Source organism: Apodemus sylvaticus, chromosome 22 (genome assembly GCF_947179515.1).
Source record: "Apodemus sylvaticus chromosome 22, mApoSyl1.1, whole genome shotgun sequence".
Lineage (NCBI taxonomy): Eukaryota > Metazoa > Chordata > Mammalia > Rodentia > Muridae > Apodemus > Apodemus sylvaticus.
Genome location: NC_067493.1, coordinates 58,556,493 through 58,569,402, shown reverse-complemented (window position 1 = coordinate 58,569,402; position 12,910 = coordinate 58,556,493). Strand labels below are relative to the sequence as shown.

Here is a 12,910-nt window from a genome sequence, read left to right as displayed (position 1 = left end):
GGTGTCTGTTCATAGCAGTAAAACCCTAAGACAGAAGTTGGTACCAGGAGTGGAGTATTGCTGTGATAGGCCTTACCATGCTTTTGTTTGGAAGAATGTGGATTTTGGCACTTTGGATTGGAAAGTAGTGGAATGCTTTAAATGAGGCTTAATTGACTATCCTAGCAGGAATATGGAAGACTTTGTTACTGAGAGTGATTTGAATTGTAAAGACCCAATGTAAAGGCCCAAGAGGTTTTAGTGGAGGATTTTAGTGTCTGGAGTAAAGACTGTTTTTGTTGTGCTTCCATGAAGAATGTGGCTGCTTTTTTGCCATTATCTGAAAAGTCTGCCTAAGGCTAAGGTGAAGAGACTCAGATTAATTACATTGACAAAGGAAGTCTCAGAAACGCTCACCATAGACTTTGTTCTCTAGTTACGTCTCATGAAGAGTGTTTTAAACAAACATAGCAAGCTGAGAAAGCAAAAATATAAAATATATGGTTCGAGTATTAAAGGAGCACCAGGAAGTGAAATGGAGTTGAATCCTGTGTTCAAGGATATTAAATTGGGCTGGAGAGATGGCTCAGCAGTTAAGAGCACCGACTGCTCTTCCGAAGGTTCTAAGTTCAAATCCCAGAACCTCATGGTGGCTCACAACCGTCCGTAATGAGATCTGACACCCTCTTCTGGAAGACAGCTACAGTGTACAGTGTATTAGATACAATAATAAATAAATCTTTGTTTAAAAAAAGATATTAAATTTAATTAGGGAGTAGTGACCTTGGGGCAAGTTCCAATCCAGCTAAGTGTAGGTTCAGGCATGTAAACCTTTAATCCCAGAAGGCAAAGGCAAGCAATTTTCTGAGTTCAAGGCTAGCAGGTTCTAGGTGAAGAAAAGCTTAAATCCATGTGTGGTGGTACATGCCTTTAACCCCAGCATTCAAGAGAGAGGGCCATGCAGATCTCTGGGTTCAAGGTCAATCTACAGAGCAAGTTCCAGGACAGCCAAGCTTAGGCAGTGAAGGAGTTGCGAATCAGAAAGCTGGTGAAGACATGATAGAACAAGGGTAGCCATGTTCTAGCCCCAGCCATCAGCAGAACTCAGCAGTTTCAGTCACTTGGCTCTGGTTTTAGCATCAAGAACAGAAGGGACTACTGGGACAATTGATGCTGGTTAGCTGGAGCTCAGAAATTAGCGGCGATTAAGAAGAGACCAGCATCACTGAGGTGAAATCTTCTAGGAAGTGTTTTCTGGGAGCACAAAGAAGCTGTGTTCCAGAGACAGCCAAGGTTGTACCTCGTGCTGCAACTGTACTTGGTAATGCGTAAGAGTCACCCAGCTGGTACTGGTTTTGAAGGCATGAAGGGGTCGTGATGAGCAGCTGAGACTTTGCACTGTGAGAGGCATGGAAGGACACTGGTGACGCCTAGTTGTAGTGGAAGACTCCATTGTATTGGAGATGCCAGTACCATGGGATGATCACCAAGAACAGCATGGCAGTGGAGTGGATCAACCTGAGCTTAGAGTGCGACAGAAGGCAGAACTGGAGAAGTGACGCCAGCCCTTTGGAGGAGCCCAGAAGATCATGTGTGCATCCCAGACATTGAAATAAGTTGTAACATTGAAAAGCCCTTGGAGACCCCGAGATGTTCAAGATGCCAGAGCCATAGGTTGTCGGCTGAGGAAAGCTGCTAACAGGGAGTGAAACCAGCTCAGGAGAAAGAAGTTTGTTGCAGTCAACGAAGATGAAAAAGGGGTTGGAGAGCTGAAGATTGCTTTGACATCAGACATGGAGATGCCCAGCTGGTTTCCTTTCTTGCTTTGGAGATTGCAGTTAGCTCATCTTTGAAATTTGGACTTTAGGCATTGTTGAGATTGTTATAGACTATGGGGGCTTTGGAAGTTGGACTAAATGTATTTATTATGCTATGGGTAGGTATAGCTCCCATAGACTCATGCGTTTGAACAAGCCTGCGGGGGCCAGGGAGTGGAATGTGATGGTTTGTATATGCTTGGCTCAGGGACTGGCACTATTAGGATGTGTGGCCTTGTGGGAGTAGGTGTGTCACTGTGGGTGTGGGCTTTGAGACCCTCATCCTAGCTGTCTGGAAGTCAGTTTTCTGCTAGCTGCCTTCAGAGCAAGAAGTAGAATTCTCAGTTCCTCCAGCCCCAGTCCGCCTGGATGCTGCCATGCTCCTGCCTTGATGGTACTAGACTGAACCTCTGAACCTGTAAGCCAGCCCCAATTAAATGTCATCCTAATAAGAAATGTCTTAGTCATGGTGTCTGTTCACAACAGTAAAACCCTAACTAAGACAGCAGTGAAGGACCCACCCAGGGCCAAGTCACCAGGGAACTTCCGGTTGTCCGTTTTCAAGAGAAATGAAAACTCAAGAGTTTTGTATCATTTCTCCCACTTTAAAAAAAATTATTTGCTTTATGTATATGAGTGCTCTATCTGCGTCTATACCTGCATGCCGGAAGAGGGCATCAAATCCCATTATAGATGGTTGTGAGCCATCATGAGGTTACTGGGTACTAACGTCCAGACCTTTGGAACAACAGACAATTCTCTTAACCACTGAGCCTTCTCTCCAGACTGTCTCCCACCTTTTTTTGTTTGTTTGTTTGTTTTTTGAGACAGGGTTTCTCTGTATAGCCCTGGCTATCCTGGAACTCACTCTGAAGACCAGGCTGGCCTCAAACTCAGAAATCCGCCTGCCTCTGCCTCCCAGAGTGCTGGGATTACAGGTGTGTGCCACCACCGCCCAGCATCCCATCTTTTAAAAAGGAATTTAAGTTGTTTTTTTAAATTTTTTGTTGTTTATTGTGATACTATACACACGAGCACACCACAATGTACATGTGGAGCTCAGAGTACAGCTTAGAGGGATCAATTCCCTCCTTCTACCCTGTGGGTCCCAGGGATCGAATTTAGGCTTGGCAGGAAGGACCTCTCCCCTCTGAGCCATCTCACTAGCTTATCAACTCATTTTTTAAATAGAGAAGTTTGTTATGATGTCAACCCGGGGGTTGGAGGCCTGAGAGCCACAGAGGGGCTCAGTGCACAAGTATGTGGAGCTATCCACCCGTGTGTGGTCCCAGAGCCACCGAGGGTCCCTGGGTACTGGGAGTTTCAGGACATATTTAGCCCCTGGTAATGGAACATCATTTCCTGATTCACTCCAGTTCGGCCTGTCAGATAGACTTGCCTTGGAGGCAGCTTCTCTTGTACAACTACCGTGATACCCCAACTATCTCAGATACCCTATGACTACGACTCTGTTGGTTATGCTCAACAGGTGTTTGGCAGTCCCGCTTCCTCTGCTCTCCATACCCCATGCCTCCCTCCACGGCCGCTCTGTGATACGGCTCTTCTTTTTCTCATCTTTCTGTTACTTCCTCAAATTCTATACCATTTTCAATCTTGTATCACCAGCTACCCTCTTGCTAGAGTCTCCTGCACTGTGGTGTGGGTTGTGCACCTTACAACAACCGACACTACCTACCATCAGTTCTCTGAGTATAGTAGGCTTTTAGGAGAGTTGAATTTATCAATCAGAATGCAACTTTTTTTTTTAAAGTACATGACTCTCATTTTCATAGCTGGAAACCCCGTTATCTGTGAATAGCATGCTTCTAGCATAACCCTTGTTGCAGATCTTACATGTTAGCAGAAACAGCATTTGCAGTGTCTCTGGTGGGCTTTGTCCATTCACTGATGAGGAGGTAGGTCAATAGAGGCTCACCCAGAGGGACAAGCCTGCCCCTGGCAGAATAAGGTGATGGGACCTCCCCCATATGGCCCTGACTCCTTATCCTTCCATTGCTGTAGTACACAGACCCTCAAACCACTAGTCACCCCAATCTCAGATCTTAGGTAGATCCAGTTTGGATACAGCCCTCTACCTTGTGGGTAGATAATGTCTTTAACCTTGTCCTTGTGGTAGATAATATGTCTTTGACCTTGTGCTTCTGGTAGATAATGTGTCTTTAAAGGCTGGGGCTGTCCCTCTCACCTCCAAGATACTGCAGAGGCAACAGACCAGCTGATGTCATGGAGCAAATACCTGCTGTTTTGGCCCATCATCTCCCCCTTTAGAGCCTCTCTTGCCCTCTCTCCTATGGCCTCCTGACAGCCCACCCCATGCATACTGGTCGTGTGCGGACAGCTGGTAAAGCTGCTCTGTCTGTAGACTGTCCATCCACACTTCCTAGCATCCTCCCACTCGGTACCCAGAGAACTCCACACTGGACATCATCTAGAACTCAGAGCTCACCCCACTCACTGCTTCCTGTTTTCCACAGTACGTTTACCCTCTCACACATCCTGTATCCAAGCCTCATCTTTCTCATCCTCCTAACCACGGTCTGTTGTATAGGCTGTGCATTGCATGCAGTATATGTAAGCACCGTGAGGCATGGATGTTTTTTTCTTTTTAATTTTATGAATGCAATCTGTTACAATAAGTGTGGCTCACAACAGATCTTCAGTTAACATTTGAAAATGGACATATTTACCACAGGTACAGGAATAGAAGAGAGAGTAGGGTTAGACTAAGAAGTCTCTCTGTGTAGCCCCAGGGCCATAGGTGACCCATGGAGAACCTTCTAGATCTCCCTGTGCCTAGCACTGACCAGTTAAGAAGACTGAGGTGACCAGGCTTGGGTCGGGGTAGTATTGTGGGTTAGCCCTTCCTGGTAGTCCAAATCTGCCACCACTAGGTCCTGTGCTCAGCTAGATGCCAGGCCCAGCTGAAGGGTCTGAACTCATGGCCAGTGGGGCTCCTTCCTTGGGTTGCTGGGGGTTTGGGAGGCTCTTGTTCATTGCCAGGACTTTTCCCAGGGCTGAGCCTGCTCTTGCACGGATCCAGGAGGATCGCCGGCGTATCATCCTACCAGCCATTGACAACATCAAGTACAGCACGTTTGAGGTGCAGCAGTATGCCAGCGCTGCCCACGGCTACAACTGGGGCCTGTGGTGCATGTACATCATCCCTCCGCAGGACTGGCTGGACAAAGGTGATGAGTCAGCGCCCATCAGGTGAGCCAGGGGCACCGTGGGAGTTGGGAAGTTCCACCAAAGCTGGTTCAGGACCAGAGGGGGGGATCGGTTCCTTGAAGAAGCCCCAACCTGGCCCCAGATTAAAAAAAAAAAGTGTCCCTACCTCACAGGGGCAGGGAGTGCCAAGACAACAGAGAAGCCATGGTCAGGGAACACGGACAGGGCTGCCTCAGATCCAAGTCCAGAATGATGACTAGGTCGGATTAGGTTGTGGTCTGGCTGTGTGATCTTAGAAAAAGGAGAGGCAGAGAGAGGAAGAGAGCGGGGAGAGAGACTAGAAGGGACAGCCATGGAGAGGCAGGGTCAGAGACAGAGAACTGGTAGGTTGAGTGAGTGACAGAGAATGAGATAGAAGCAGAAAAACAAGACAGACTGAGAGACAACAACTGAGGGAGACAAAGACTGAGAGACAAAGGGTAAAGGTCAGAGCCATAAAAAATGCAGACAGAAGGGCTGGAGAGATGGCTTAGTGGTTAAGAGCATTGCCTGTTCTTCCAAAGGTCCTGAGTTCAATTCCCAGCAACCACCATGGTGGCTCACAACCATCTGTAGTGGGATCCGATGCCCTCTTCTGGTGTGTCTGAAGACAGCTACAATGTACTTAGGTATAATAAATAAATAAATCTTTAAAAAACACACACAGAGAAACAGAGAGAGACAGAGAGATAGAGGCTGAGACAGCAAGGAAAGAGACCGAGAGAGACAGAGAGGGGGAGAGATAGAGACATAGAGACAGAAAAGCAGATGGCAGTGGAGAGCACCTGGAGAAGCCCCGTATGGGCAGAGAGGACAGCCCATGGCCATGGACTGTGTTCCGTAAGGGTAATACCCTGACCTTGCATTAGCCTGTGGAACATTTTCTTTCTGTTTGAATTGGTTCTTTAGACTTGAGGAGAGGAAGTCCAACCATTTCATGAGATCTGGGAGCCCCATTCATTCAAAAGAATTATGAATTCCTGCCCAAAAGGGACCATGGGAGTGTGTTTGTGGGAGACCCTGCTGCTACCTGTCACCCTGCTGGTTTTGACATCACCCCCACTTAATCAACTTTCTTTCACCTGCCTGCTCCCATCAGGACAGTCTAGTTTTCAGCCAGTAGCTCCTACCTCCCTCCACGCCACCTGATGAGCCCCTGGGAGATCTATATCTTGATATCTGGTGGCTTGTTCCACTTTCTCCTGGAGACCCACCTGGATTCCAGAACTGTCTTTGGAATGAATGATCATCTCCAGGTCCTGCTGGGCCCCGGGTGCTGTTGTGCACCTTGCTCCTATCTCTTCACAGGGTTGTGGGACTTTGAGGGAAGACCTCCTTCCCTCCTGGTAAAAATAGTACCTTCTGGTTAGAATGCTGCAAGCAGCTCCAGTCCCTTGGACCAGCTGATCTGTAGGAGGGTCTCCTGAGACCTCCCAGGCTGGTGCCCAGCTTGACCCTGCAGACTGAAGAACTAGTTCATTGAAATGCCTTGCTCATCTCCTTTCCATTGGCAAAGAGCTACTGGTAGTAAATCCAGAACTCGGCATTGTGAGATGAAATCATTTGGCACAGAAATGGGGAGGGGGAGCAAAGCAAAACACAACCATCATCTCAGAGGAAATGGTTTTACAATGCTAAGACTGAGGAGCTTCCAAAGTTGGCAAAGTGCCATGCTCCCAGATCTCTTAGCCCCATAAGGTCGTTTTGTCAGCGGTGGACCAGGAGTCTTAGAGTTGCCCAGGCTGCAGTGATTTCCTAGGCAGGGTTTTGGGCTCTGGGCTTTGCAGCAAGGCCAGTACTCGGAGCTTCCAAAAGCACAGTCCCATGGATGGGTCCCAAGGGGCTCATTGGAGCGGAGAATAATAGTTTGAAGGTTATTTTTCTTCATTCAAGATTCATCTCAGGATCCCAATTAGTAGAAAGATAAATGCTTCGCGTGTGACATTTTAGAAATCAGAAGAAGTCCGAGACCCGATGGGAGGCATCTTCCACAGTTTGTGCCAGGCTCTGGATATACAAGAGACAGTGGGGAACAAAGCTTGATGGCCTGATTGAGTCTCGGGGGCAGTGCTGATTCCCAAACCCCTTTATTATAATCATTCCGGAGCTATTAACCCTGCTGCCAAAACCCAGCTAACTCCTGGGGCTGACTTAACAGATATCACATTAAAAAAAAAAAAAAAGATGGGCACATGGCTAACCACTAGAAAGATGCTAGACAGAAACCCCAGCTGAAAAGATGCAGAGGCACTACCACATACCCACAAGGGTGACTAAAATGAAGATTATATGTAAGTAAACTGTAGCTGTCTTCAGACACACCAGAAGAGGGCATCAGATCTCATTACGGATGGTTGTGAGCCACCATGTGGTTGCTGGGATTTGAATTCAGGACCTTTGGAAGAACAATCAGTGCTCTTAAACACTGAGCCGTCTCTCTAGCCGCCGCCCCGACCCCCAACAGGTTTTTCAAAACGAATGAACACACAGCCCACAAAAAGACTTCAATACAAGTTCTTGTAATGACAATTTTTAAAATGCTCACTGTAGAAACAAGCCAAGTGTTCTGACCTGGTGAGTCCTGCCAGACTCAGACTCCCTTATTCTGGAGGATGGGGAGTCACAGAGGAGAGGATCCTGACAGACATCCTCTCCCTTGAGGATTTGCCACCCGAGGTGGTCTGATATATCTGGTGTGCATCACTGGCTCTCCTGCCTGAGAGTCCAAGTCTTCATCTCCCTAAACTCTAGAGTATGAGGAGCAAGGAGGGTGGGGAATTCATCATTGCCTCCCTCCCTCTGGCACATGGCAGACAGGGAATTCAGTCAGACACTGCCTCCCTCACGCTAGAAAACGAGGAAGTGTGGGAGAGAATCCTGTCAGAGGTTTCCTCCCTCATGGTGTCTCCATGTCGGAGCAGGAGCAACAGGGGAAAATCCTGCCATTCTTCTCCTCCCTCACTCTGGGGTGTGAATGACGGTTGGGGCAGGTCTCACCTTCCTCACAGTGCTGCAGCAGGAGCAACAGAGGAGGAAGAACCCTTGCTTGTCACCTCACTCACTCTACAGTATCAGGAGTGGCAGGGAGGAATCTGGCTCGATTTGGAGGATCAGAAATATAAGACAGAGCCCGATCGGACAGCATTTACTCTGTGTTGTCAGGAGCCGTGACTCCTGGTCAAGCATGGCTTCTCACAGCTGAGGATCTGGACAGATTATTGCTCCTGACCAAGACTGATTTCTCTCACATGAGAACAACTATGCTGATTCCTCAAAAGTGTGACCAGCAGAAGATTGGAATCTGCCTGTGGGTGGAAACACGCTATTATCTCCTTCCTTAATTAAGCCAGCTGGACCAGTCAATGACCTGGCTGAAGAGACCGTCCTTCAAGAGAGCAGATTCACCTAAAACCATGATAAAGAGAGGGGAGGAATAATTAACGTTTAACGAGATAATGTATTTTCCTTTCCTGGGAAGGCTGCCCCTGATGCAGTCATAACAGAACTACTGTGAGGGTCTATCAGGTCTACCTACCTTTCTCAGTGGGGTCTCTCTCAGAAAGTCTCTCTCTCTCTCTCTCTCTCCCTCTCTCTCTCCCTCTCTCTCTCTCTCTCTGATACTGGCCTACGCCTAGATGTGTCTTCCCTCTCTTTGGGCTTTGTAGATCTTTTTCTGAAGCCTTCCCCACCACTTGGCTGCTTCTCTGTCATGCTGTCTTAACTCAAATAGTAAAAAGGCGTGGCTTTTCCCATCCTCCTCCTTTCCCTCCCCTCCTCCCCCTCCCTCCTTCCCCCTTCCCCTCCCTTTCCCATACCCTCCTCCCTTCCTCTCCCCTCCCCCTTCTCCTTTCCTTCCTGCTCCTGCTCCCCCTGTTCCTGTTCCTCCTGCTCTTCCTCCTCCCCCCCCTCCTCCTCCCCCTCCTCAGGGTCACACTAAGCAACTCTGGCTGTCCTGGAATATGACATGTAGATCAGGATGGCTTTGTTCTCACAGAGCCACACCTGCTTGTGCTTCCTCAGTGCTGTGATTAAGGGCATTGTCTGCCCAGAGATGTAGCTTATAAAACAATAATAAATGTATCTTCAAGATTAAAAAAAAAAAAAAAAGGAGAAAACACCTTCCCCACACAGTCAAATGTCACCATGCCTGTCCTCTATAGCCTTCCATGAAAAACTGTATCTCATTCAACAGGCTGTGTCGGGAATTAGAAACAACGAGAATTTCCCAATTTTGAACACTGCTTCTGAACGGACTGCTTGTGACCTCCTCACAGAGCCACAGCTTCTACAAGTCAGTCAGGTGCCTGTGGAACATGCCTCTGGCTCATCGTCACGCCATGGCCCCAGTGGGTCTCCAGAGTCACCTCTGCACTCCCAAAATACGCAACTGGAATAGGAGATTGGAGTCAAGTTTTACACAAATAATAAAGCTACCAGAAATGAAAGAGAAATGTGGAGGAGAGAAGTCTGGAAAGGTGACAGAGCCTGAGAAGCAAGGCCCAGATGTGACCACTAAAAGCCAGTTTGTCTTTGGCCTGACTGTTGGTGGCTCTATATACTCCTGAAATAGCTAAGTAATACTCTGCTGTGCACAAACCACTGTTTATCAATCAACTGCAGAGGCCATTTGGGTTGATCCACTTTTTATGCTACAACAGAAACATCAGGGTTTTAGTGGATCCTATAGGCCCAGAAGATGGGCTTAGAGGCAAAGATCTGGTATTGGTACAAACAGATCTCCTCGCCCTCTTGGGGACCGGTTGTTGTGTCTCGGTGTCCTCTGAATGCTACAGAACTGGGGGTTACCCCTATAATGATCAGGACACATCCCCCAGCCTAAGAAGACCTCATCTGAGGCGTTGCTTGGTTCTGCTCTTCTGTAATTGTTGCAGTAAATCTCCAGCCCAAATATGCCCGGCAATGAAAGATTCACCGCAACATGTAATCACAGCAAGAATTCCTCATGCAAATAAAATCAGCGCCTCTGGCTCAGGCACTGCGGCCTCCTGAGTTTCCGTTTATTTTGGAGCTGAGCAATAATAAACGTCATTACTGGCTGTAACAGCCGTGGTGGGGAAGTCGGCACCTCTCTTCATCAGAAATCATCCCGGGACCGTTATTGTTGCTGAAGAAGATGAGAGACATATCTGTTGGACATTGGGCTCATACCTTAACCAATTGAGTACTTGCTACTAAATTGAGTACTTGCTGTTAAAATTCAAAGGTGCTATTAGAATCTTGTTACTGTTAGCTTGTGAACAACAAAGACTATATCTTAGCACAAATAAAATGACAACTGCTTTTTAACACTACTGTGTTTACCCCTGCCTTTCAGTCGGCAAGAGCAGAATGTTCTGTTAACTTCGTCTTGATGCACACCAATGTCTTTTCGTTCTTTTTACTGGGAAGATTCAGCCCTGAAGAAGGCATGAGCAGCCTCCACTGAGTTCAGCATCAGGCACCGCGGCCTGGAAGGGACTCAGCCCCAGGTGCTGATGGATGCTTTTGTTCTGAGGCAAGGTCTTTCATGCAAAGTCTAGGAGCCCAGAGTGTGTTATGTGACTAACAGACCTCATGTCCCCTGGTCTGCAGGCCAGAGTGTGTTATGTGACTCACAGACCTCATGTCCCCTGGTCTGCAGGCCAGAGTGTGTTATGCGGCTCACGGTTCCTGTGGTTGACATACGGTCACCGCCTTTTCTCCATCTTTTCAGTCTTTTCGCACTCTACCCTTTGCCAATACCCACACATGCAAAGTGTCATCAACACGGTGGCCACTATTTCCCTACCCCCACCTGCTCCTTTATCGATCTTGCTTCTCTGTGTACTATTTCCTGGGAGTGTGCCCATTGATGGGTTGTTTTGATTTGGTTTTGGTTTTTGGTTTTGTTTTGAAACAGGGTTTCAGCCAGGCAGTGGTGGTGCACACCTTTAATCCCAGCACTCAGGAGGCAGAGGCAGGCAGATTTCTGAGTTCCAGGACAGCCTGGTCTACAGAGTGAGTTCCAGGACAGCCAGGGCTACACAGAGAAACCCTGTCTTGGAAAAACCAAAAAAAAGAAAGAAAGAAAGAAAGAAAGAAAGAAAGAAAGAAAGAAAGAAAGAAAAGAAAAGAAAAGAAAAGAAAAGAAAAGAAAAGAAAAGAAAAGAAAAGAAAAGAAAAGAAAAGAAAAGAAAAGAAAAGAAAAGAAAAGAAAAGAAAAGAAGGAAAGAAGGAAAGAAGGAAAGAAGGAAAGAAGGAAAGAAGGAAAGAAGGAAAGAAGGAAAGAAGGAAAGAAGGAAAGAAGGAAAGAAGGAAAGAAGGAAAGAAGGAAAGAAAGAAAGAAAAAGAAAAAAAAAAGAAAAAGAAAAGAAAAAAGAAAGAAAAGAAAAGAAAAAAGAAAAAAAAGAAACAGGGTTTCCTCTGTGTAAACAAACCCAGGCTGGCCTTGAACTCAGAAATCCACCTGCCTCTGCCTCCCAAGTGCTTCTAGGATTAAAAGCTTGCATCGCCATTTTTTAAAAAAGATTTACTTATTTATTATATGTAAGTACACTGGAGCTGTCTTTAGACACTCCAGAAAAGGGCATCAGATCTCGTTACAGATGGTTGTGAGCCACCATGTGATTTCTGGGATTTGAACTTAGGACCTTCAGAAGAGCACTTGGTGTTCTTAACTGCTGAGCCATCTCTCCAGTTCCTGACATTGATGGAGTTTTGGTACCTAGATAATGAGCATACCCATTCATGATTACAACAAAATGCTGAAAGGCGTTTTCACTGCCATTTTAAAAGTGTGTGTGTTTAAACTGAAATATGACGTGGCAGCTGGCAGTCTGTTCACTGCAGCTGTAGAGCTGTGTACTCGGGAGCCTTCAGATCCTGTCACTCAGATTGATGTTAGTAAAGGTTCATGGAGCTGAGTAGCATACAACTCACACAACTGTGCCGTGTAACCCTGAATCCATACACACCAACAAGACATGGCACTGAAGGAGGAAAACTAGGTGTAACCCGTGGAAAGCAGTGTCTGTTGGAGTCACATAACCCAAGCCAAGCTCTTGGACCCTGGTCTGTACTGTTCTGCCAGGGCCTAAGGCATACAAGGACAGGTCCATGGCAGCTGGAGAAATGAATTCCCACTATACCCAGGTCACACCCATGTCAGCAGGAACAAGAAGCATGGGGATACTAAGAGGGGAGGAGTTATGGTCTCACAAGTAGATAGGGCTCTGGGCCAGACCCTGGTGACAGCCTCATTCTGCATCTCTCCTTCCCCAGGACACCTGCCATGATTGGCTGCTCGTTTGTGGTGGACCGGGAGTACTTCGGGGACATTGGCCTGCTGGACCCAGGCATGGAGGTGTATGGTGCAGAGAACATTGAGCTGGGCATGCGGGTGAGTAGGCACAGGGCTGGTGTGCTCTGGAGAGCCAGGGGACTGTCTACAAGGGTGGGCTTGAGGACCCAAGCTGCTTGGGAGACTGTGTTAGCCCAACCAAGACAAAAAAGGCTCAGTGGGAGTCCTTGCTAGCACTTTTAAAATGAAGCTCTGCCTGTGAGCAGATCAAAGCAGATGGAGCCCTGCGTCTGTTGCGCTCCAAACTGTCATTTTCTGTGCTATACACATTGGCTGGTGGGGTTGCCTGGGAAAGTCTCATCCTTCGAGCCCAGGTGGACACAGTGGGGGAAAATTGGTCCTCCCGTTAAATGGCTACAGCTCAACGCACCTACCACCTTGGTTACAGGGAAAGGCAGAGCATGCGCAGAAGGCACGGGTGCCCCTACGAGGGGAGCAATGGGACAGCCTGCAGTGGAGGTGACAGGCGGAACTGGGCATGGGCTTGCCTTGAGCCTTTGCCTCTGTGTCCCTAGGACACTGGGCCTCTTGCATTCGTCAGTAACAG

At 47.6% G+C, this 12,910-nt stretch overlaps 1 protein-coding gene across 1 annotated transcript in view; it reads left to right on the top strand.

Moving 5' to 3' along the window:
• Positions 1 to 12,910, top strand: part of Galnt9 (polypeptide N-acetylgalactosaminyltransferase 9) — an 82,503-nt gene that overhangs the window by 51,565 nt on the left and 18,028 nt on the right. The window contains exons 5-6 of the mRNA XM_052168211.1: positions 4,830 to 5,027; positions 12,285 to 12,402. Coding sequence (XP_052024171.1) covers positions 4,830 to 5,027; positions 12,285 to 12,402 — 316 coding nt within the window. The remainder of the gene's footprint in view (positions 1 to 4,829; positions 5,028 to 12,284; positions 12,403 to 12,910) is intronic.